Here is a 27,203-nt window from a genome sequence, read left to right as displayed (position 1 = left end):
CAGGTCATTCCCCTGATCAGGCTGTTGCAGAAGCAGCTGGAGAAAGTGAGGGAGGAGCTGGTAAGCCATTGCGATTACAGCAAGCATGTAGCTCTTCTGGATGTAGCCCTTCGTACGCTTTGCCAGGATCCGAGGGTGGTCACTCTTTTAAAGTCAGAGGAATACATTCTGGCCACCGTGCTCGATCCTCGGTTTAAAGCGTATGTTGTGTCTCTGTTTCCGGCGGACACAAGTCTACAGCGGTGCAAAGACCTGCTGGTCAGGAGATTGTCCTCTGAAGAGGACCGTGACATGCCAACAGCTCCACCCTCATTTTCTTCCACATCTATGGCTGCGAGGAAAAAGCTCAGTTTTCCCAAAAGAGGCACTGGCGGGGATGCTGATAACATCTGGTCCGGACTGAAGGACCTGCCAACCATTGCAGACATGTCTACTCTCGCTGCATTGGATGCTGTGACAATAGAAAAAATTGTGGATGATTACTTTGCTGACACCATCCAAGTAGACATGTCAGACAGTCCATATTGTTACTGGCAGGAAAAAAAGGCAGTTTGGAAGCCCCTGTACAAACTGGCTCTATTTTACCTGAGTTGTCCCCCCTCCAGTGTGTACTCGGAAAGAGTTTTTAGTGCAGCGGGGAACCTGGTCAGTGAGCGGCGAAGGAGGTTGCTTCCTCACAACGTTGAAAGAATGATGTTTATAAAAATGAATAATCAATTCCTCAATGAAGTACAGCACTGCCCTCCAGATACTACAGAGGGACCTGTGGTTGTGGAGTCCAGCGGGGACGAATTGATAATGTGTGATGAGGAGGAAGTAGACACTGTAGGGGGAGAGGAATCAGAGGTTGAGGATGAGGACGACATCTTGCCTCAGTAGAGCCTGTTTAGTCTGTACAGGGAGAGATGAATAGCTTTTTTGGTGTGGGGGCCCAAACAAACCAATCATTTCAGTCAAAGTTGTTTGGTAGGCCCTGTCGCTGAAATGATTGGTTTGTTAAAGTGTGCATGTCCTATTTCAACAACATACCTCTCAACTGCAGCTCATCCCTCCTCTGCGGGGATAATGTCTCCTGTGCTCTGACACGTCACTCTGTGTACTCTCAGCCTCAGGATCTGACACTACAGCTACCATGCCTCTTGTAGCAGCCCTCACTCCAGGGCCTCTTCCATGTGCAGTGTCCCCCTCTCTCTTGGGTTCACTATAGTGGCATGGAGTTCTCCCCCTCATCCAGGGCACACATTCCTTGCCCTGGCTCAGTCACCACGCTCAGACTTCCAGGCAATGCTGGGGGAGCCTGGGAGCTTCCACCCCAGGTCCCCAGCTACAACTCTCCTCTCCTGTGTCTTCTCTCTCTTTCTGACACTTTAAAGATCGTGCCTTTAAATGAAAAAGTCAGTCTTCATTGCACGACTATGTGCAAGTGCAACAGGGACATTTTTTTGGGTTTACAAAGTCAAACAATAACACTTCGACCCTGTCTGTCTGGGGTCTCTCAATGACGAATTGTCTGTAGCATGTTTGGAGGAGGTATTGTGGCCCCGGTATCAAATTGGGTACCGGGGCCACCCCACTATGCAGTCCAGATACTTGTTTGGTGGAATTCCGACACGTGGAGGGTTTTTTAATTATATTGTGGCCTCGGTACCAAATTGTGTACCGGGGCCACCACACTACGCAGTCAAGATAGATAGATGCGTATTGCGTATCATAGATAAAGTACATTCAGTGGTGTGGGGCAAATTGAAAAATATTCCAAATGCACTGACATTATCAAAAACAAGAGGTTGTCACACGCTAAAACTCCAACATGTATATGATGGAGAGGATGGAGGAGCAGCCGTATGTGTAGTGTAATGCAGATCTGTTGAAGGTTTTTTATATATTTTATTGTGGTGCCCAGTGCCCACTCCTCTACGCAGTCCAGATACATTTATTGGTGCGAATCATAAAAGTTCAGGGTTTTTAATATATATTGTGGTGACCCACTCCTCTACGCAGTCCAGGTACATTTATTGGTGCGAATCATAAAAGTTCAGGGTTTTTAATATATCTTGTGGTGACCCACTCCTCTACGCAGTCCAGGTACATTTATTGGTGCGAATCATAAAAGTTCAGGGTTTTTAAGATATTGTGGTGACCCACTCCTCTACGCAGTCCAGGTACAATTATTGGTGCGAATCATAAAAGTTCAGGGTTTTTAAGATATTGTGGTGACCCACTCCTCTACGCAGTCCAGGTACAATTATTGGTGCGAATCATAAAAGTTCAGGGTTTTTAAGATATTGTGGTGACCCACTCCTCTACGCAGTCCAGGTACAATTATTGGTGCGAATCATAAAAGTTCAGGGTTTTTAAGATATTGTGGTGACCCACTCCTCTACGCAGTCCAGGTACAATTATTGGTGCGAATCATAAAAGTTCAGGGTTTTTAATATATTGTGGTGACCCACTCCTCTACGCAGTCCAGGTACAATTATTGGTGCGAATCATAAAAGTTCAGGGTTTTTAAGATATTGTGGTGACCCACTCCTCTACGCAGTCCAGGTACAATTATTGGTGCGAATCATAAAAGTTCAGGGTTTTTAATATATTGTGGTGACCCACTCCTCTACGCAGTCCAGGTACAATTATTGGTGCGAATCATAAAAGTTCAGGGTTTTTAATATATTGTGGTGACCCACTCCTCTACGCAGTCCAGGTACAATTATTGGTGCGAATCATAAAAGTTCAGGGTTTTTAAGATATTGTGGTGACCCACTCCTCTACGCAGTCCAGGTACAATTATTGGTGCGAATCATAAAAGTTCAGGGTTTTTAAGATATTGTGGTGACCCACTCCTCTACGCAGTCCAGGTACAATTATTGGTGCGAATCATAAAAGTTCAGGGTTTTTAAGATATTGTGGTGACCCACTCCTCTACGCAGTCCAGGTACATTTATTGGTGCGAATCATAAAAGTTCAGGGTTTTTAAGATATTGTGGTGACCCACTCCTCTACGCAGTCCAGGTACATTTATTGGTGCGATTCATAAAAGTTCAGGGTTTTTAATATATATTGTGGTGACCCACTCCTCTACGCAGTCCAGAAAGATACCTTGTTGCAACGTTTTGGACTAATAACTATATTGTGAGGTGTTCAGAATACACTGTAAATTAGTGGAAATGCTTGTTATTGAATGTTATTGAGGTTAATAATAGCCTAGGAGTGAAAATAAGCCCAAAAACTTGATTTTTAAACTTTTTATGTTTTTTTCAAAAAAAATCCGAATCCAATACCTTAAATCCGAACCGAGACCTTTCGTCAAGTGTTTTGCGAGACAAATCCGAACCTCAAAAATAACGAAAATCCGGATCCAAAACACAAAACACGAGACCTCAAAAGTCGCCGGTGCACATCCCTAATATAAAGTCATGGAACTAGTGACAGGCAAATACCAACTACAAAAGTTTTTCAATCTGTGCATATTGTGATTCAATCTCAGTCAGTGCTCTGGAGGAGAAGTCTAATGTCCTGTTGTTGTGCAGGAACAGTACTTAGTCTGTGTTGTGAGGCATCTGCAGAGATCACCATCGTTAAATGCACAATAAAGTACTAAACTACTGGAGGGCTTGTTGACATGTGTATCTGTAGCCTGTCGTGGCTCCTGCCAGCACCATTCTGTATCTTAGACTAGGAGCTGTCTGAGTTGTGCAGTTGTCTTACTGTAGTTGGGAAGAAATTTCGACAGGTAGTTTGTCATTCCCAGGAATCGCTGAAGACTGAGTTTTGTCCGACATTTGCTGAACGCCTGCTGTTTCTTCAGGATCTGGTTTGATCCCCTTGTCAGTGTGGAGGTGACCCACATATGGAACTTCCCACACCCACAACTTGCATTTGTCTGGGTTGAGCTTTAATTTTATGGCACGGATCCTTTCCAACTCCTGAAGATGGATCTTTTTGCATGTTGCAACCCCAGATGAGGATGTCATTGAAATGATTTCACACGGGTATCGAGCAAACAGCTGTTCCATGCATCCTTGGAAAACTTCACTGCCAGTGGTCGGCCCATATGGCTTATGCAAAAAAGCATATTGTCCAGTGAGTGTTATGAACGCGGTGACTGACCGACTCATCTTTTTTCATTGCTACCATGGCTGAGACCCACTGTGCTGATTCCTCTATCGGGGTAATTTTACAGAGCCCTGTCATGCGTTCTAGTTCAGTAAAAACTTTGTCCTTCTTGACAACAGGAATGCGTTGGGCTGCACAGACTGTGGGGACAATTGGCTCATCCAGTCGCATGTGATAAATGACAGGGAGTTTACAAATGGTATCAAAGTCACATATCTTTGAGTTCCGGGGTTTCTGAATGTACCATATGGACTTCGATTCCCAAGCCCAGTTTAACACTATCAGTCAGTCCTCCTAGTGGTCTGACATCACTATCAACAATGTCAAACTTTAATAGTGCACACATGTGAACTCTAGTGTGGTCCCCATGGTTTTGATGGTTTGACCTCCATATGCTAGAAGATTTATAGAATCTGTCTGGTCAATTAGTGCCTGTGGGTTTCTTCTGTGTAGGAGACTCTTTGGCATGAAGTTGCACTGGCCACCAGTGACAGTTCTTATTTGCAGTATGTTTTATTGTCTGTGTGTGTGTGTGTGTGTGTGTGTGTGTGTGTGTGTGTGTGTGTGTGTGTTAGAGAATTTAGACTGTAGGCCCCAATGGGGCAGGGACTGATGTGAATGAGTTCTCTGTACAGTGCTGCTGAATTAGTGGCGCTATATAAATATATGATGATGATGATTATGTTTCCGTTGTGCTTGACTCAGAGGCTAGTAAAGATTTCTCCCTTTATAGCGACCAGATCTACACTCTCACAATATATCGCACTGGCAGGTTCTAAACCGGACTTGGTCTCCACGTTATTGAGACCACCTTTCCCTCGGTGTTTCACGTGGCGTGCTAGTTGCCATTGTATATTGGGATCTGCAGCATTTTGCAAAGTGGTACCATTTATTACAGGAGTTATAGCGCAGTTATTAAAGGCCGGGCATTTTTGCTAGGAAAATCAATATGTAAGAATGTGTTGTACTGCAGGGTAAGAGTTAGAGAGTAAACAGGGTGCTCTGGGACCCAGCGGTACTGCAAGAAGAGAACACATCAGGCTGTAGTGAGCAGGAAAAGTACAGACGCGATTCAGAGTAACAAGAAAACATCACTGCCAAACCATTTACTGCACCCATTTTATCACCAAGGAAAGTATTAGTGTTGAAAATTATTGAATTATATAAGGATATTGCTAATCTGCTGGTGACATTCATAGGCAAACCGAGGGGGGTTTTCTAGTGCCTGGAACCCCCTCCCCCCCTCCAAGACTGGGGCACTGCATAATTGAGGTGGCTGGACCTTGGTCCCACTTCACACGGCTCTGCTTGAAAAGGGAAATGCTGCGTGCACCTAACAGTAGTGCACGCAGCATTGCCCATGTATATTATGGGGATAGGAAGAGTTGGAGAGCAGCCAAGCACTGTCTAATATTATAGCTACGCCCCCATGCATGCTGGTCACGCCCACTGGCGGCGTGGTGTGGAAACCCCCCTCTACATATCCTGCGTTGGCCCCTGACATTAGAAATAAATATAATATTCTTTATCATCATGCTTCTGAAGGGGACAGTGATGGCGATGAGTCCGCAATTTTACAGAAAAAAAGTATCGCCAGGGCAGCGGAGACATAGCCGGCTGACCTGGCGATACTGACCCACAGCGTAAGAGATAATCTGACGCTTTGCCGGCCCACTTTTTGCAGATTTGCTCATATATGAGCGTAATTCCCAGGTCTGGACTTTCAGTCCTGTTAATGTGGAAAAATGTTTTGTATTAAAAATAGATTGAAAATAGATTAAGAATAAAACTACTTCATACTTGCCAACTCTCCCGGAATGTCTGGGAGACTCCCGAAATTCGGGTAGGTCTCCCGGACTCCCGGGAGAGCGAGCAAGTATCCCGAATATGGAACTCACTTAACAAAATGACGCGATTTGCGGTCAATCGCTTCATTTTGGCCCCGCTCCCCGCAACAAAAATGTCATTTTGTAGCGGGGGCGGGGCCAAAATTACGCGATTGACCGCGCCCCGCCTCCTCCCACCCTCAAACCACGCCACCTGACCGGCATCTCCCGGAATTGCCTTTTCGAAGGTTGACAAGTATGAGCTACTTTAAGTTTTAAGCAGCCGTTGAACTGCACTAATTCAGACATGCTTACAATAACAATGATATTACAGACCAATAGCACTACATTCACTTCTGTTCTTGTTATATTCCTCTTTAATTGCCCTAATTTCTAGGTCCCATGGTGTCCTTGGAAATGTCTCTACTTTTCAGTACTGACTTGCACAATAAAATTTCTCCAGTTTTGAATGTTATACGTAATTCCTATAACCTATTCTTATTCTCTGGTTTTATTATCATCATCATCATCACCATTTATTTATATAGCGCCACTAATTCCGCAGCGCTGTACAGAGAACTCACTCACATCAGTCCCTGCCCCATTGGAGCTTACAGTCTAAATTTCATAACACACACACACAGAGACATAGAGAGACAGACTAGGGTTAATTTAATAGCAGCCAATGAACCTACTAGTATGTTTTTGGAGTGTGGGAGGAAACCGGAGCATCGGGAGTAAACCCAATAGGAAACAATAATAGAATTCCTATGTGTCAATACTTCTAGAATGTAAATAGTTTGGTTACAACTATGCTTCACAGTACTCGGAGTACCTTTTGATAACCGTCACGTGACCAGAGACTCAACAGCGTTCTGTGCTGCAGCCGTGATACTCTAACCCTGGAGTATATGAGGTCACATAACCTAAGAATACAGTAATACAGTTCTAGTCCCTAATATCAAAAAGAACATTAATTTAAAAAAATACACCACAAAAATAAACCACAAGCAAACAATATCACAGTCAATGATTCCCTTTTAAAGAAGTCCATCCTCAGCAGAGCTAATTAGCATACATTTTTCCCTGGCCAGACTTTATGTAAATGCGCATGTTAAAACCAGACAGGAGGCACTTTTATTATAATGGAAGCGCACAATTATAATGGCAATCTTGTAATTTCTGTACAGCAATCAAAACCAACAGTTGCTGTCTCTGGTATCACACAATGCAGTGTGTTGTCAGGGCTATTACCATTGTGCTTTAATCTGATTTTGCAGGAGAAAAACCAGGAGTGTTGCTGATCCTTTGCTAGCACATTCAGTTTATGATTAGAGATGCTCACTGACCCCCGTGAAGTGGTTTCGGTTTTGGATCTGGATTAGTTTCGTGTTTTGGTTTTGGTTTTGGCAAAACCGCCCTTGTGTGTTTTGGTTTTGATTTTGGATCTGTATTTTTTTAGCCAAATTGCTAAAATATGCTAAAATCATAGAATTTTGCTATTTTGCAGTAAAGCCTGCAAGGCCTAGTATTTGTATTTCAGCAATGACAATTAGCAATGGAACAATGGAGCTCCTCTCTTTGTGTGTTACCTATATAACACAGTAGAATTTGACTGCAGTATTACACCAACCCTGACAGCACTAGTATTTGTATTTTTCTGTAATGAGAATAAGCAATGGAGCTCCTCTCTTTGTGTGTTACCTATATAACCCAGATGAATTTGACTGCAGAATTACACCAACCCTGATGGCACTAGTATTTGTATTTTTCTGCAATTAGAATTACCAATGGAGCTCTTCTGAATGTCACTGTAGACTTTCTTGAACACTGCTACCCCCTCCTCTTTCAATTCTATCTATTTGACTGACCTCCTGCTCTACAAACTGTGCTACCCCTTCTGTGTATCTCTTTCAAATGGCGCTACATCGCCGTGGAGGACGGTATTTATAGATTTCAAAACTTGCGAGATTCGAGATCTGATGTTCTGCCTCGTTTTCGATTCCGAAAAAGCGTGAAAGTACCGAGCTGGCTCGGTTTGGTACTCGGATCCCCTAAGTTCGGGTGTGTTCGGTTCTCGAGGAATAGAGCCTGAGCATCTATAGTTATGATGGGTTGCAGGATGCTTCAGATACAGGTTACTATCAGAGTGGGCACTGGTGATTAAATCTGTAATTCAGGTATACCCGGGGGTCATGCTGCATGTAGTAGTAGGGGGTTTGGGTAATGTACTCCACTTGTTAAGCAAATGTCTCTGTAAATCTAACTCACAGCTCCTAAAATATTGGATATACTGTGTAGTGAGTGAGAACACACAGTCAGTTTGATTACACAGACCTGTTTCCTGCTGTGTAGATAGTTTTCAGCAACATCCTCACTATCACTGGTGTCAGCACCTGTGTTTAGTGACAGCCTCTCTGTGGCCGCTATAATGAAGTCTTTGCACGTGTAGTATTCTGGCTGGCAACACATCTCAGCCCTCTCCTGGAGTCTAACTCTCAGCAACAACACTTGGATCACTTTTTCTCACAGCAGCATAGCAGAAAAATGTGTGTCTCTTCATAATGTCTCTTTAGCACTCTCTCTCCGAGGCTCCTCCTCTCAGTAGTCTCTGTCAGCAAACCCTGGAACTTCTCAGCACCTCACAGCCTGGGTTTGCCCTGGGTCCTAGAGTTTCTCCAGTAATATGCTATCACACAGTCCTGTTCCATAGAGTCCTAGTGCCCTGCAGTTTCTGTGTATCACAAATATGTCTGCAACTTTCTTCCATATAAAAGTAGATTAAATGTGAGAGCTGACTAACAGCAGTTTAGGGGGTAGATTTATACACCTTCTAAAAAGGAAAAGTGAAGTTGTTGCTATAGCAACCAATCAGATTCTAGCTAACATTTATCCAGTCCATTCTAGAAAATGATAGCTTGAACCTGATTGGTTGCTATGGGCAATAACTCAGCTTTCTCTTTTAGAAAGTTTGATAAATCTATCCCCATGTTTTTATCATTGAGGAAAATGTATTAAAACTGGTGCAAACAGAGAAGATGCTGTTGCCCCTTGCTTGCAATCATTTTTCCAGTGAAGTTTGCAAAATGAAAGCAAACATCTGATTGGTTGCCATGGGCCACACTACTGTTTTTCCATTTGCAATAGTTTTCAGAAATGCCCCCAACTTATTAGAAGCGTAAAGTGTTCCACGACTGTTTCTAAAGAGTGTACTCTGTGGACCTGATTAATTAAGGAATGTAAATGCTCAGAAACTGACAATATGCCAGTGAACGTAAGTATATCCAATTCATTTTAGAACGCAATGTACAGCAAGGGCATGCCAAGCTTGATGACTTCCGCGTATGCATGATAGAACATGTGTTTGCAATCAAGATTGTAAATATGCATTTTTTGCACAGTAGAAAGTCCGGTATATGTCATGGGGAAATAAAAAATGATTTTTTTCCATTAACGACTTGTCAAAGTAATAATTAACAAAAACCCTATATTACCAATTAGTTCAATAGAATGAACCAATAAACTTGAATTTTATGTGTCTGTGCTTTTAAGAAAATGGAAAAACATGTATTGCACAATACAGAAAACAACAAGTTATATAATGGTCACATGATCTTCATTTCACAATATAAGGCCAAAAGACATATTTGCTCCAAATAAGGTCAAGAAGACCCTTCCAAAAGACCCCTCCAAGAACATGTCACTTTAATGAAGACTAATGATAAAGACTTAGGGCTAGATTTACTAAGCTGCGGGATTGAAAAAGTGGGGATGTTGCCTATAGCAACCAATCAGATTCTAGCTGTCATTTTGCAGAATGTACCAAATAAATGAAAGCTAGAATCTGATTGGTTGCTATAGGCAACATCCCCACTTTTTCAAACCCGCAGCATAGTAAATCTAGCCCTTAGAGTGTCAGCAGTGATCTACGATGGAAAGGTGTGGTTCTGGCAATGATGAGTAACATTTTCTATAAAAGAATGACTTGATCAAATATAGATTGTCAATTGGCATTTGAGACCCTGGGCGTATGTCTGCTCCGTCCAGTATGGCTGTATCTATGCATAATATCTTTTTAATAAAAAATAGAAATATTATATTTTGGAAACCTGCTCATCCCATTTATTATTTAAAGAGAAGAATAGAAAAATCTAATACAGACTATGTTGTTAACAGGTGACAATAATAGAACGCTTTGTTTTCTGTGTGTTCTGATGGGACTTTCTATTCCACATATGTATTCTGCATATCCAGTACTGTGTTGTATTTGTCTCAAGACAGAAAGTGCCATACATGCCGAGCGTACCTGGACCCGAATGTAATAAAAGACGTTTCTACAGATCCGCTTGTAGTTGAATATGAAGGAGCGTATGAGGGAATTACGTGTGCTTTAAAAGAAAACAATGTACAGTGCGTTCATTTTAAATGCCTCAATGAATAAGGCCACGTATATATCTGTGAGCTCAGCATGGCATATTGGTAAACATCTGCTGAGCTGGAAATGTTAATTTTATGAATAGGTAATTTCATCTGCAGAGAGAAAAGCCCGCGAGTCTCACACTTTTGTCTGCATGCCAGCGTTAGACGCTATAGAGAAATAATACAGGTGCTTCATAATGGAAGCTCAGGAAAAAACAAGAGCTCTCGATTAACAACTGTGGTTTTATATGATGTCGACAATGCATTTCACATTCTTTCTACTAGGAAACAGACCCACCAGCAGCAGGTGCTTAGAACGAGATTTTAATGGGTTTTTTTCTCCAGTTTTGCAAGTAAGGGGGAATGTACAGGAGTTTCTGTGAATAAATATATGTAGGAACAGAGTTTCTGACAATATTAACTTTAGATGCTCAGGAAGTAAGATCCAAAATGAACCCTATATTTTAAGCTATTCTTGAGTTCTAAATAGGACATTGTCTGAATGCTTTAATATTCTTTATCTAGAACAGAAAAATTATATCCTAAGAGTCTAGGAAGAATGTTCTGAAAAATTAGGTATTATAATACAGGGTAGGACATTGATATATTTTATTAATGTGAATGGGGGAATCTCTCTTAAAAGCAAACCAACCCACTTTTTCCCTTGATATGTGTGTAAATAAATATTGAGCGATGGAAGAAAAATAATATTCATGTTGCAGGAGTTTTCTTAGCTTCTATAAAAGTGCCAAACTTTGCTGTCAGATAGTGTGACATTGTCAGGCACCCCAATCCTAAAATAATGAGCTGAGAGTAGTAAAGGAAATTTGGTCAGAAACGCCTTATTTTTCTGTACTAGACGCAATTAAGCAAATAATGTTTTTGACAGTAGTATAAATTAAGGCTTTAATTAATACATTAATTGTCTGCAATAATATGATTTAAAAGCTGTCAATTCAGCGTTGTCCCTGAAAGTGGCACCTGATTGGTTGGCCATGGCGCCTATAACTATAGCGGACTGTAATAACATGTAAGAGTGGCTGTCTACACACTGCCGGCAGTGACACTGTGGTGGCAGAATCCAGTGACACAATTACCAGAACAGGGCTTTTTCTCTTATCTTGACTTAAAGCAGCAGGGATTCTTGATAAAGCCCTGCTTCCAGATCACTGCCAAGTTCCAGGTCCATCAGTCAGCATTACCCTCAGTTCTCAGCCTGCTGTACTTCCTGCAGCGATGGTGCACTGACGTACTGGCACGCTGACACACTGCTGCAGAGTTACCATCTGTATGGCAGCTTCCTGTAGACATTAATGACAGGATCACTGCTGAGCGAGTCTCCCAGCCAGAAAGACAGACAACAAAACATTATAAGTATAATGAACTGAGAAAACAACGTGATTCTTTCTCTCGTGAAGAAGAAAAACTAAAATCCCAGTGATGGTTTGCAGATAATAATAATCATGACTGTGATGTGAATACACTTTCATTATTCTTTCCTCTATAGCCTTATTAAAATTGTAGCAGGACACACAAATATTACAACCAGGACACAGTGATTTAAGGGACTATTGATTCTTTTCTGCATTTCTCTACAGGTTATATTTTATCAGATAACACCCTTAGATTTGAAACTTATGTCATGCTTGCCTACTTTTAGGCACTGAAGTCCGGGAGATCCCCATCAGGGGGCGTGACTAGACGGTGGGAGGGGGCGGGGTCAATCGCGTCATTTTGTTCCCACCCCCCACCTCGAAAATTATGTTTTGATGCGTGGGGTGGGCCCAAAATGACGCGAATCGCATTATTTTGGCTAGGTATTTGCCAGGTACGGGAGACTTGCCTGCTCTCCCGGGAGTCCGGGAAACCGTCCCGGATTTCTCCCGTTGGCAAGTGTAACTTACGTTTGCGGTGTGTTTTGTGTGTGTAAGGATTAAATGACACTTCTATTTTGCAGACTTTGGTTTGCTATTAATAGGTGACCTTCAACCGATAGTTACATTCTAAATTTCTCTTTAACTCAAACATAAAATCATTTGTAATTGAATACCAGCTTTAAATTTCAGTGTACAAATAAGCTATCAAGTATTTGTGTGCTACATGAAAAAACAGTCAGTATTTAACTTATGTGCAAAACATAATACTAATTTGCACCCCTTGTATTGTAACATGGTTTTGTCCAGGAGACTGAAATAAGAAGTTTCTCAAGTTAAGATCCTTATTGAATCAGGCCCATGGTCTTTTTCTGCTATTATACACAATTTGATACATATTTTTGTGCCCTCTCCTGTTCTATTCAATTTGAAATTTGATAAGAGGTGCTGCATGGAAAGACAGAGTGCTTTTCCTTTTTTATTTTCTTTTTATTAGTTTCCCAATAACAGAGAAGGGGCTTGCCAGCCAATTCACCCATGGCTCAGTCTTATGTCGTCATCATCATCATCATCATCACCATTTATTTATATAGCGCCACTGATTCCGCAGCGCTGTACAGAGAACTCACTCACATCAGTCCCTGCCCCATTGGAGCTTACAGTCTAAATTCCCAACATACATACAGACAGACAGACAGGGAGAGAGACTAGGGTAAATTTTGATAATCAACGTACCAGCCAATCAACGTACCAGTATGTTTTTGGAGTGTTGGAGGAAACCCACGTAAACACGTGGAGAACATACAAACTCCACACAGATAAGGCCATGGTTGGGAATTGAACTCATGACCCCAGCGCTGTGAGGCAGAAGTGCTAACCACTTAGCCACCGTGCTGCCCACATGTAGAACTAAGCTTGGACGAGTCTATAATATAAACAACACGCTGGAGAAACTGTAGGACCAAACCCTTCATCATTTCAATTCCTCCTAAGACAAGTCTCATGTATTTCTTCAATAGCCCATGAGGGTCAGTGTACTGTCTTTAATACATGTGTCAATATAGTACATTTGATTATTTGTATTAGATTTTTACAATTATGCCTATAAATACACTTTGCGGCATATAGTGCTGGTGGAAGGTGATCAAGGCATCTAATTGCAGATATAGACAGAGGCGCCATCTCTACCTCCTCTAAGCACATGTATCTTATTTTTTAAGATACTTATTTTTTAAGATACTGTTTGATTATACTGGAAGGACGAGTGGAAGACTGTAGAAAGCAGAGTTATTTTCCATTATTACCACGGTTTCTAGCTGCCTTCCCGAGGACATAAAGTTTCTGTGCTTCAGAACACTTCACATTTCTTTCATAGCATCGCCAAAGGCTTTTGCTAAATATACTGGTGGTACTAAAATACTGACTTGTTCCAGTAGTTCTAAAAGAAAAAGTCTCAACTGTTCAACTAAAAAAAGTAAAAATTAAAATGAAACAGATCAGCATTTTTATCTAAACATCTCCCGAAAATGTCACATTGGTTGGATAATGCAAATTTTAGTTTATTTAATTTGCAACTCAGTTGGAGTGAATTTAAACTCGTTACTGTAAGAGGAAGCCGGGCTGGAACGTTGTTTTCATATTTGGGTTCTGCATTAAGGACTTATATTCTTAGCTTGCTGCCCTTAGGTCAAAGATTTCTTGATGGCAATCATGGATCTTATATTGTTACTAATCCTAAATTATAAAAAGGTGGTTTAGAAATCAGGTATATTTATAGTTTCATTAAGGGAAGATCCCTGTAACTTTTATACTATCATCAATGAAAACAAGTTTTGAAATGTAGATAAAACTGTAGCTATCTCAGAAAGCTCATTTCAGGAAATCATAACGTAATTGCAGTGTTTCTCCACTTGAAACTATACTTAATTAGGCTTCCTACTTCCACTCCTACCAAATCGCTGCATGTATTCCTATGGAGAAGAATTGGTTGAATTCGTCTTTCAGGTAAGTCTGCTTCTATTTAGTTTTTCTTTTATTGCCATTGTTTTTTTTTTTGTAGGTATGATACTTGTCGGAATGGTCGTAATCGGTAATACGATTACAACTGGAACTTGCTGCCTTTAACAGCAACAGTTTAGGTTTTCCAGATAGAGAAACGCATCGTGTTGCACACGGCCGTCCACATGGCGATTAATCCAAACTTGGATCAATATAGAAAAAATATTCATGGGCCCTGTGGATACTACAGTAAAGATATCAATAAGTCACATTAAACCCAAATAAAGTGCAGCGATAATTTGTTGTTGTTTCATAATGTAATAAAGAATTTGGTACCTGTGTAGAGAAACTTTTTTAATACATAAGCTTGGTTCTAAAGATAACTTTCCCAAAATAGCCTGGGAAGACAGTTATCTGGGAAAGCAGTTCAGGATAACTAGGACTTCATCAGGGTTACCACCAATCCAGGAGGTCAACCCTGAAATCTACAATAGTCCAATGCCATGCTCCTCTTTACTACTAAGGGGGCAGCACGGTGGCTTAGTGGTTAGCACTTCTGCCTTACAGCACTGGGGTCATGAGTTCAATTCCCGACTAAGGCCTTATCTGTGAGGAGTTTGTATGTTCTCCACCGTGTTTGCATGGGTTTTCTCCAGGTGCTCCGGTTTCCTCCCACACTGCAAAAACATACTGGTAGGTCAATTGGCTGCTAACAAAATTGACTCTAGTCTGTGTGTCTGTGTGTGTGTGTTAGTGAATTTAGACTGTAAGCCCCAATGGGGTAGGGACTGATGTGAATGAGTTCTCTGCACATCGTTGCAGGATTAGTGGCAGTACATAAGTAATTTGTGATGATCATGATGATGATAAGGGGGCCCTTTGTAAAACACACAGTGCTGTTGTCGATACCCTTTCCCCCATAACCTTCCTAATCACATGGATGGGAGGTTCGGTAGTAGGAAAGACATCAGGTATGGAGCCTTCAGGGGGGACGCTGCGTCGGCGAAACGGAACAACAAAGTTAAGTAAAACATTGTATTTTATATTATCTTGGTGAGCTCCACCCAAATGTTCATTTTGGGAGGAAATCTTAGGTAAACACTAAAGAAAATTAAAATAAATGTGATATTTCCAAATATAAATCAAAGGGTTCAATCATCACTGGTTTGGCACTTGACCTTAAATAAGAACTCTGCTCACACCTAAACTTATACTGTAGCACTCCCTAAAATTGCTGCTTAGAATACTCACTTCCTTAGCATCCAACCAATGGTCAGTTCCCCAGTGGATGATTTAGGAAAATTAATACATTTCAGTGCTCTGACACCTCTTGTGCAGAGAGTTTTGTCTGGATGGCAGCCCAGCCATATATTCAGCATTACTGACAAAAAAAGAGAACTGAGGTTGGAGTTCTTGAACGCTAAGCTTCCCTGAATATTCCAGCATGAGAATTGCCCATTGATTCAACGCCAGAGTAGAGTATCTCAAGAATTGCTGGGTTCCGGAGCTACAGACCCTTGTGGTTCCTCTAGGTAGATAGTTATAGTAAAAAAAAATTCTCTTCTTTAATTATATACTGCATTTCGGTGTTTTTTGTTTTCCATTAGGAAGTAAAAAATCCTTGTCTGCAATGTTTTATTAATAACTCATCACGTAATTTGGACATCAGCGAGCTGTCTAGTTGAGTGGATACATCTGGTACAGAACAAACACGGGTCTATGTGATGGATGGGCACACCTGATATTTAAGTGAACTGAAAGGCAAAGTGATTGGGCAGACCTGGCAGTTTCCCGTCATGTGTAAGAAGCTGCAGAGCTTTTCTCACTAGAACTAAATAATTTATGACACCTTGTCTGTAAGCTATTTGTACACTATGGAGTTTGCAGAGAAGAACATTAATTGTTAAATACACACATCTGACATTTAGATGAAACACTTCGAGCCTGATTCATTAAGGAATGCAAAAAAAAGGAGTACATGTTCTCCTGGACAAAGCCATGTTACATTGTAAGGGGTGCAAATTAGTTTATAAGTTTGCATGTAAGAACAATACTGGCTGCTTTTCATCTAGCACAAAAATACTTGATAGCTTTATTTTTACAATGAAATTTAAAGTTGACCTAGGACATGCCCTACCCTAACTATAGATCTGTCCCCACATTTTAAATCTACCTCCCCCTCCAATGCAACGTGGTTTGGCCAAGGTGCAAAGTTACTAATTTTTTTGCTTGACTTTCCTTAATTCATTTTTTTACATGCGCGTTTATCCTATTCAAGGAATTTGTGAACCCTACTGCCTCTCACTGAATGTTAGAACAGCTGTAGTTCCTCAGAGAAGTATTCTGAGGTTGCTTACGGAAGCTACCATATTTGTTTGAAAGTCTATGCCACATCAATGGTCACTAACTAATGCAACATAATGTCACTCATTCAGTGTCTTTATTTTCACGGCAGCTGGACATTGACATGGAGGGGCAACAGTTGTCAGTTTGTTACCTGTGAAGGTGCCGATTACTGCTGCTCCGTGTTAGTAATGGGTAGGGAGTGTGGTACTGGGCTATGATGTCACTGCTCAATGGCTCAATCCCAAGAAGAGAGGATACCACCCCACTCCCCACTCTACACAAGGTGAGAAGCGGGGACGGGCAGCACCCAAAGGGTTCACCCACCGTCCAAGTAATGGTGCGTAGCGCGCACAGGTTTGGTCATGTCTACAAGAGCTGAATTATAAATCGTATCTAAGTATATATTACTGTCTTTACTAACACAAGTTTGGAGGTTTACGAGAGGGGTGCGGCCATCGGGAAAACGGGTGTGGTTTTGTGAGAAAGTGAGTGTGGTTTGGCAGAGTAGGGGCGTGGTGTGGAAGAGCAGGGGCGTGGTTTGGGCAGATAATGGGTGTGACTAATGGGTGTGGTGGATTTTACTTCCGACTTGAATTTGAGCATCTAACAAGCAGCAAAACATCTGTAGACAGGGGTTGGGTATGTTTATCCGAGTACCACAACCTCGACAACGACGATACCTACAAAGAAACACCAATTTTAAAAAAAAACACGACATGAATATAAACAGACTTCCCTACAAAGCGACGCTGCAGATTTCCGACGGGTGGATGATGCTGACCGCAACTAATTCCGTCGACAGATCTCTCCGGCACTTGACTTCCACGTCACTCAACAGTGCGACCTAGGTAACTGTTCATTCACTTAACACTTAACCTGCGGGGTCCTGACATTGCCGCTTTAAATGAACAGTTACCTAGGTTGCACTGTTTCCCGATTTCACCTCTGAGGCTGCTGGGTGCTTTCTCCATTGATCGTACATATGTTATAGGATTTAGAGTTTGAATTTACAAAAAAATGTTTTCGTTAACAGCAAATACATTTTTCCCTATGAAAACTAATGTTTAGAAAGTTTTATTGCTCTCGCAAGCCGGTTCAGTGTATGTGGGTGTTAGTACGCCCTAAACCTGGCCCATAGGCTACAGTTGCAGATCTGGATATATCTTAATATACACAGCATATGGGCTGAAATGCGCTATTTTTGCGCGCACGTTTTGCCCGCCTTGTGCTCTACTCTGCCTCAGGCCCGCAATGTTCTGTAACGACATTCGCTTAGGATCGATTTTTATCAGAATGGTAAAGTCTTTTAATAAGACATCACGTAAGCTGACAGTTCTAAGTTGTAATGGAATATGTGCTTATTATATTAAACTGCAAAGATTAATGCTTTGTATTAACTTTTGCTAACATGCCCTTAGGCAGTGCCTGAATTATATTCTTTTTCGGATCTCAAGATGGAAGGAGAGGAATAAGTTTATGTATCGATCTCCGGACCAAATTATAAGGTTGAAAACTTGATAAAACTTGCTAATGGGCATACATTGTAGTGTTCAGCGAGAGCTGTCATCAATCTGACTGGGAGCTTTAACCATATTTCATCCAGGGAGCCAGAGATTTTCATACTTAATAATGAACATTTTTTTATGAATATATATAAAGTTTTAATGATGCTACGGCACTGATGGAGTACCTGCACCTGGGCAACTCATCATTGGCAGAGATCAAACTTATAGAAGGGTGGGAAAGAAGTGAATATATGTGGAAAGGGAACATGACTGAGCCAAAAGTGAGCAATAAATGTTTAATGGGAAAATGCATAATTAAGGTTCATGGAGTAAGGATTGGTTGAATTTGGTAGGGGGAGGGACTGTGGGACTGTGTATATGTGGAAAGGGAGGAGTGATAGCAGATTTGCAGATTGACAGCGTCTCCTGCACTTTTGGAATAACATGACGTGGGGGAGGGTTGAGTTCATGATGGCTTACTTTATGTTTCACAGAATAATTTGCGGGAATCCTGAAGGGGCTTGGTTTATGTGGGTTACTCCTTCATTGGTAAGGGAGCCCTGGGATTTGGAAAATGGCAAAGTGCAGAGGGGATTAAGGTCAAAACCTCCGAGTTCTCCACCTGGATGGCGGAAAATATTTGAACTAGTGTGATGCTCTGGCCAATGTTCTGCTAGGAAATCTTGGGTCCTGACATTCGTGTGGATGTTACTTTGGCACATTACCTAAACATTGTTGCACACCCAAACACACCCTTTCATGGCAATGGTATTCCCTGATGGCAGTGGCCTCTTTCAGCAGGATAATGCGCCCTTCCACACTGCAAAAGTTGTTCAGGAATGGTTGGAGGAACATGACAAAGTGATAAAGGTGTTGACTTGGCCTCCAAATTCCCCACATCTTAATATTTCTCACTACTGCATATTTATGCCCAAGGCTGGCCTATAATGAAGCCAACAGAGGGAGCAATATCAAGCAGCAGGTTTCAGAGGAGGGGTGGGCTTAGAAAAATGTCGGGAATAATTTTGTATAAATTTGCTTTTTTTTTAGTATTGCCAATATTTTCCAGGGTTGTCAACCCAGGATGACAAGGACAGCAGTTTGTTCAGCATATAATTTCACCTGTAGCCATTCAAAATCCCTGTGACCCTGTCTCTGTCTAGACATACATCTTCTGCCTAGTCACCAGCCAACTAACTAGCATCAGTCGCCCTGCGTACAACAATCAAACAGTCTTTTATTCTCCCCCCAAGCACTAATTAATCAGTAAAGAAATTAGCAAACTAATTAAACCCATGTGGTCATCTGTGTGTCTGAGTGCTGTTACAAAAGCATGAGTGGGAATTTAACCCTGACCGCAACCTGTTCCTGCAGACTCTTTGGGATTTCACCTGTCCCTATGCAGGAGAGGTGTGGAAAATTACCCTCTTTATCACAGTACTTATCATTTTTCTCTGAAATCCATTAAACTATTTTTTGGGCTTTGGTAGTAGACCTGAGAAAACAAACAGTGCCAGGGCTATAGCAGTCAGGAAAAATGAGTATATTGCAGTGTGCCAATCATATTACAGGATAGTAGTGTGATTAGTTTTGCAAAATGGTGGGTGTGGTTATGTTTAATGGTAGGTGGGGCTTAATTGAGGGCAAGACTAGTTTGAAAAGGGTCATAGTGCAAATAGCAATTTAAACAGGAATATAGAACTGTCCCGTAGCCCAGCATATAGATCATAAAACTACATTGATTAGGAATTAAGATTACTTTAAACCAATTATCAGCAAACAACATTTCCCTTAGTGTAAATTCTTAATAGCAGTGAAAGCTGATTCAAATTAGAAACATTTTCATAATGCAGTTTTTCTGCATTTGTGATGTATAACAGAGCAGTGTTATGTGATCAGATGGCTGTTCTGTGGGAGGTAGGACAAGCTGTTTGTCCGGGAATTTTTTTGTCTGTATTTTTCAGTGCTTCATATTTACAGCCGATACATATTTGTACAGGAAGGTACATCATTTATATATTACCTTACATAGAGAAATTAGTATTTGTTTTAGACATATTGTCTTGGCCTTATATGAATATAGACTGTAATTTTGTGTTGTACATATTAGATAAATAAATGCACTATTTATAATTATCACAGTTGTACTAGTGGCCATAATGGTTCAGTTGAGAGGCGCACTGGCACCATCTGTATATTTATTTAAGGATAAAATAGGGGTATTTACTGCTGTAGGCAGCAGACAATTGATTGTGTGATACCCTCTGAACATTCCACTCTTAGGGGTATATTTACTAAACTGCGGGTTTGAAAAAGTGGAGATGTTGCCTATTGCAACCAATCAGATTCTAGCTGTCATTTTGTAGAGTGCACTAAAGAAATGAGAGCTAGAATCTGATTGGTTGCTATAGGCAACATCTCCACTTTTTCAAACCTGCTAGTAAATCTAGCCCTAAGTTTCTTTTCAAACTTCTCCTGGCAAGCAAATAGATGTCCTCCCTTCTGCCAACCACCCTCGTTACCTTAAATCGGGGGCCTAGTGGGTACCACAACGCCCTCATTGTCACCGCAGATCAGGCTATCCCAATCCACCCAGTCCTCATCAACAGAACCCTAGAGTTAAGACGTTATACAAGGGATAAAAAATCGACAACCACTTTAAACAAGATAGGGTGAGTGATTGGCATATACCATGGTCCCCTGACAGTGCAGGTTTTCCAGGTGACAAGTGAAATAATTAGAACCACCTGGGAATCTGTTACAATGTATCAGTCAGTAATTAGTACACCTGTGGTCCAGCAAAGAGATGTGGAAAACATGCACTGTTAGGGCACCCTGAGGACTGGGTTTGGGAAACACTGGTATATACTGATAATTTGGGTTCACACTATGCGGTGACTACAACGAATGTTTCTTTGATATAGCAATTGTTTTTCTTTTTTTTTTTAAGAATTGTATTTATGTTTTCGAATACAATACAAAAAGCAATAACAATTACCAAAGCCCAGAGTAGTGGTAGTTATACAAACAGGTAAGTAAATTTATAAATGAGTCACCTGGTGAGCACAACTATTTGAAATAATAAAGAAAAAGAGGGAACTTCAAGTGCTTGATATCTAACAATAGTAAAAAAAACAAATAAACACACAAACCAATTATAGTAAGGAATGTATCAAAGTGTTGTGGAAGGGGGATAGGATGTGGGAAGGGTAGTTTGGGAGGCCAAACCCGGCAGATATAGTATCGTTTTACAAAGCTACAATATTAAAAAGATAGTAAAAGCTAAAAAGAATGATTGGCTGTATAGGTCCCACTGTCTTGTCCACCAATGGAATTTTGAATAGATTTCTCAACACCCACCAGATTTTCCCTTCTCCAGAAACACCATTTGCTTCTGCCTCCCGCTTGAAAATAAATTTATATTTTAAATGACATTACTAGGTTTTAAAATGAACGATGGGGGCTCTAGCCTTATACTTAGGCATTGCAGTTAGACTTATCTTTAGGTTTAAAAGCTGGCGTTGTACAAACCATAACCTAAACCATAGATCCCTCCACTTTATTTGCTAATGAATTTTGATTTCCAAATGAAAGGTAGGTATCCATCTAGATGGCGTTGGGGTGATGGATACCGGGGAAGGGGGGGGGGGGGGGGGTTGTATACAACCTGAGACCCACTAGGAACTCAATCATATCACCGGTGGGCATAAATATAGCTCTGGCACTTAGCCGAAACTCCAACTCATCGGTTTCGTCATCACTTTTGTACAAACTAGAGGCTTTGTATTTACTGATTCCTAACAACCTGGAGTTTTATAAATTGACAAGTATTTGTTAAAGCTCAAATTAGACTGGTGCAACCCATCTACCTATCATTAGTTATTATTATATTATAATTATTTGTCTCTGTTTGTCCTCCACAGGCATGACTTGTCAAGCTCGGAGCTCTTACGTCACGTCTGAAATCCTGTGGGGCCATCGGTTCACACCGGTTCTTACCCTAGAAGACGGCTTTTACGAAGTGGACTACAACAGCTTTCACGACGCTTACGAGACCAACACTCCGACCTGCAGCGCCAAAGACCTGGCCGAGATAATGAACAGGGCTGAAATGCCTCTGAGCTGGTCAGTCTCCAGCAAACTCAACCAACATCAAGAATTGGTCAACGAAAACGGAGAGAAGAACCCTGAGGACCAAACGGAGAGGAACGGGGACGTGGCCAACATAGAAAATGAGTCAAAGGTGTAAAGCCATTATAACCATAGCCTCTGATTTAACAGGCATACATGCCGCTGTGTGAATCTCCACTTAGCAACAAGTGGTATAACGATGATGCGCCGATGAGAGATTGGTTAGTACGACTGGTGGTTCTCAGAACACGTACGTGTCCAATTACTGCAAATTGCTAATTACAATGCACGTGCTCTCCTTTTCGGGGCTTATATCTGACGCATTACAAGCAGTGACGCCAAAATAAAATGAAACAATGCGGATAGCTAGTTCTCAATCTTCCTCGGTGTTAAGGTTTATAAGTGGGATATTAAACCCCAAATAAAATAATGCTTTATGGCCAGGAAAAAAATAACCATCCGTTCATAGGTACACTGTACATACGCCTTATGTAATATTATTCTCTTAAACTTTGGTAATAAACCGAGCATGTACAAAGGAATGAATTCATATACATAGATGTGTAATTAATGTAGATTTTTGGTTCATAATTCTAGGATGTTGATGCAAAAAAAAGTTACACTTCCTTCTGCTAATTTTTACAACATATAAAGAAAACATTTCATCTTCGTGTATGTTTCATGTAGATCTATGGGAAGTTTCAATCTATTCTTCACTTTACCAGACTGGCAGCTATAGCAAGTACCTCAATATTTCCTTTTTAAATTACTTCTAAAAGCCATAGACCGGGAGACTTAAGAGATGTCAGGGACAGAATCATAAAACCAGATAAACTGTGACAAAGTTTACATAATGATCTAACCAATATTCATCCTACTGCGGGCTCCCATTGTCCTTTGTGAAACGATTAATTACAGACAAACCACATAGAAAATGATTTATTTATTATTTTATCTGCCTGAGAGGTGAAAGGCATAATAAAAATGTAGGTCTTTTTAATTCAATGGTTTCTTACCACAATATTATTGTTTGTGAGGTATTAGAATGCTAGAAAATGATAAAAAGTCTCTAGAGCTAATTAGGACCTAAACATTGGACAAATGTTTAATCAGTAACCGAAAGAGTCTCATGGCTGAGTCTGAGATGATTGTTCAGACATGGAAAGGTGACTGCACTAATACAATAGTACATAAATCATCTAGAAGAATTCACGTATCGGAAAAATTAGGAACATCCATGGGAACCACAAAGGCAATGCAAGAGAAGCCTTAACGTGACCTTAAGAGGAGACAAGCACGCTGGTTCATGTGGTTACATTTGAGCTAGTTTTCTCTTGAAGGCTAATCGAGGAACTCATAAAGGTTTAAAGTCATGTTTAGACCATTTTTATACATAACAAATGAACCTCCTTTGAAGTCAAAACGCACATCCCTACATCTTTATTTAGCATGGAATAAATGATATCAGAAGTGTACATCAATAATAATATATGGCTATTGTATTAAAAACATAATTGGATCTTCTGATCGTTCAAGAAGACTTGAAGAGAAGCCTTCGGCTCGACCAGTACTTAGGTTTCAAGCCTTCTCTAGGTGTGATATAGTATTCTGGAGGGATTCTCAAAGTTCTCAATACCTGGGAGTCATATAGTCTAGTGGGACAATCCAGGTGGGATTTAAGGTCCTGTAGGCTACTTTTTAGATGTGAAGCCTGTAGTTTCCACTACTCTATTAATTGTCTTCTTAAAGGTTAGCTGTCAGCCCAAAGCAATTTTTTGTTACAATATTCTTTGTCCACCCTACTAAAGCAGGGGCTGCTATCTGTGACAATTCTAGCCCACTATCTGCATTTTCCAGCCAAAACAGAACCTTGCTGTAATAGTCCTCTATTGAGTAAATTCAAAGTTCAGGCTGTGAGAGTGACTCACTCTGCTGTATAATGGAGGGAGACAATACTTAATGAACATATATTTTGTGATCATTTCTCTTCAAGTGCTTCCAAGAATACAAACTTTAATATACATATTTGTGAGTGCTACAATGTATTCATTAAGCAGTTGATTTGCTGTTTTATTTTCCTTTGACCACATAGTACCTTCTTGCAGAGGTACGGAAGTCTTTCTTAGCAATAATTTAATAGCAAAGCACCCTTGGGATTATCACTCGTTAACAGACTTGACTATTTAATTATACATGTTACAGGAATTCATTAGGCTGTTAATTAAGTTATCCCCAAGTGCCCGATGACCCAGGCGGTGGTTTGCAGAACTGTCACCGTTCTGCTCAACCTGCCCTTGGTGACCTCATGAATTGCAGATGATTGACAGCTCAGCTGCATAAGTGGTTCTTTAGCGTCTCAAATGATTTGTCTCCAGATCGTTCCTGTAGAGATGCCAAAATCATTTTTCATTAGCTTCTAGATATCGGACATTTTTGTAACATGGGAATCAGTTTAAGTAATACAATGTAGTATCAAATGCCTGATAAATAATCATGACCTTCAGTCCAGTAACTGCTGAATTACGTTAGTAGCTGAGGTTAAACAAACATAATTATGCTTAATAATTATATATCTCAACGAGATGGATGTACGAGTTTTCATACAGAACTTTGATACCACAATCTGCCTGCTCCAGTTTGCCAGGAGGCTCACATTAGTCTGTGCTGTGTTTAACATTTAGATGCTCTTTTCTATAATCGCCCTTTTCTATAAGACTGCTCATGGACAGGGCTTAAATACTCTGTGTTTCTGTTAACATTCTAATGCTCTCTTAGTTCTCGAACATTCTTAATTAACCTTAAATGTGTACATACACAAAAATGGATTAATTTAGGAAGCAACTAAAAAGATATATTTTTTTCCAGAAGTCTTCTTGACCTTTGTACAAAATACCCACATAGGCAAGCCATGCTAGAGCAAGCTTCTTGTTACTCTCCAGCTGTTGTACAAACTACAAGTGCCAGCATGTCCTGATAGCTTCTAAGCATGCTAAGACTTGCAGTTTTGCAGCATCTGCAGAGCCAAAAGGTTGCTTGCAACTGTTGTAGATGAATGGAAAGATGTTAAATGTCCTGCAGTATTTTATCTGCAAAATCTACTACTGCACAGAGAGAAACATTTTGGGTGAATGAAATGATCAAAGTATAGATGCAGAAATACGCTCGCTCGAGACCAGCAAATTACAGAAATTTACTAACATTTCATAGAGCGATTCTGAAGATTCTGTTTGTAAACAAAGAATATTTTTTTTTGCCCTTTTGTTATTTTAATTTATAATGGTCCTAATAGGCTGCTGAGTCAAGTCCAGTCCTCCAGGGCTAACATTTGCCAGTCCTCCCCTGGCTAGAAGCCATGTTAGTCAATTGCAACATACAGTAGCTAGAGATTGCAAGGTCAGCACACATTACATATGTGCTGTAAGCTGTGCATAGAATCGTGGACTAATGGAGTGTTACGTCTTTTTCAACCAAACTGAAAGCACACTGCTGCCTGTCCCAATCCTAGGATTCCATTAGCTGTCAGTCAATACCAGGGCCGGATTAAGCTAATAAAGGCCCCTGGGCTAAGGGGGCCTCCATTCCCCCGTGAGGCCCCCAATGGGAGCGCCCACCACCCCCCGTCAGGCCCCCCTCAAGCGCTTACCTGTCAGTGCAGTCCTCCTTCCGTGGCGCGCTGTAAGCTCCTTACTGAGGAGATGTCGAGAGAGTGAACTCTCGCGAGATCTCATCAGTAAGCAGATTACTGAGCGCCGGGGACGGATGACTGCACTGACAGTGCTCAGCAGCATTGATCGTGCTGGGGGCGCCCCGGACCGATCAATAATGCTGCTGAGTACTTTGAAGGGCCCACTGGATGCCCGAGGCTCCTGGGCTATAGCCTAGTTAGACCTCGGATTAATCCGGCCCTGGTCAATACGGACGGTAGATGCAATCGGAACGATGACTGCATGTCACATCCAGCCAATCAGAGAGCCCAGTGGCCGTATGCTTCAGATTTGGCCACATATATATGTACGCGTATGGTCCAATGTGACAGAGGTCCGGCCTAAGTATGGCATACCTCCTAAAATTTAAACTCATGGAACTGGGACAAAAATAAGCCCCGTCCCCATTCAGACTAAGCTTCGCCTACAAACGGGCAGATTTAGGTAGAACTCCACCTATATTTTGTTAAGCACTGCCCCTTTTGTGACTCGCGAATCGTGATGTCCCACCAAAATCGGGACAGTTGGGAGTTATGGTATGGTCAGCTTACAGCATGGCAGGTGCTGTGGGCCATTTCCTTACCGCTATGTAGTTGTTATACAGTACGATTTAAAAAAATCCTAAAAATTATCCTCTAAAGGAAAATGTTTTTAGAAAACCACAGAGCAACTGAAACTGAAAGAACATACTGTAAGTTCCTAATTGAGCCCACAGAGATGTCTGCATGTCTGTAGCGTCCTGTGACTCAGATTTCTGCTCACGTTAATGTCCCGTGATGCTGTTCTAACTTAATTACTTACATTTGCATATTTGATTTATAACCTATCAAAAAAAAATAATAATAATTACTGGAGCCTTAAAATTATGATTCTGCCTTGTCTGGTCTTGAATAATATTTTTTATTTCTATAGAAAATTTTAGTGAAAAATTAATCTCAGGAGAGACCCCATGTGCATTTGGATGTATTGCACTGTGATAATATATTTCCCCAATTAATTTCACATCTATACCTATAATTTTCCTGTATGTGTGTGTTTACACTCCTCTATTTTGGACAAATGGTAACTACGTTTTAAAGAAATGGAATGTTTACATTATTTAACGTATACTAAACTTGCCAACATTGCCAGTTTTAAAGTTGGGACAAATTAGGCCACGTACCAATCCACCCAAGCCACGCCTATTTCTCATAAGGCCACACCCTTTTGGATGCCAAGAAATGTATCTCTGTCTCTATACTTGTGCTAAAAAAGGATCATCATAATGCATGTAAAATTATATTTAAT

General features: G+C 40.9%; 1 protein-coding gene across 1 annotated transcript in view; it reads left to right on the top strand.

Annotated features, from left to right (window-relative positions):
- The window catches only part of KCNJ6 (potassium inwardly rectifying channel subfamily J member 6), a 171,339-nt gene extending 148,585 nt beyond the window's left edge, over positions 1-22,754 (top strand). Inside the window, exon 3 of the mRNA XM_075197246.1 lies at positions 22,005-22,754. Coding sequence (XP_075053347.1) covers positions 22,005-22,330 — 326 coding nt within the window. The 3' untranslated portion in view covers positions 22,331-22,754. The remainder of the gene's footprint in view (positions 1-22,004) is intronic.
- The last annotated feature ends 4,449 nt before the right edge of the window (positions 22,755-27,203 follow it).

The sequence above is a fragment of the Mixophyes fleayi genome, chromosome 2 (genome assembly GCF_038048845.1).
Source record: "Mixophyes fleayi isolate aMixFle1 chromosome 2, aMixFle1.hap1, whole genome shotgun sequence".
Classification (NCBI taxonomy): domain Eukaryota; kingdom Metazoa; phylum Chordata; class Amphibia; order Anura; family Limnodynastidae; genus Mixophyes; species Mixophyes fleayi.
The sequence above is the reverse complement of the archived record's forward strand: the minus strand, read 5'-3'. Positions and strand labels throughout refer to the sequence as shown.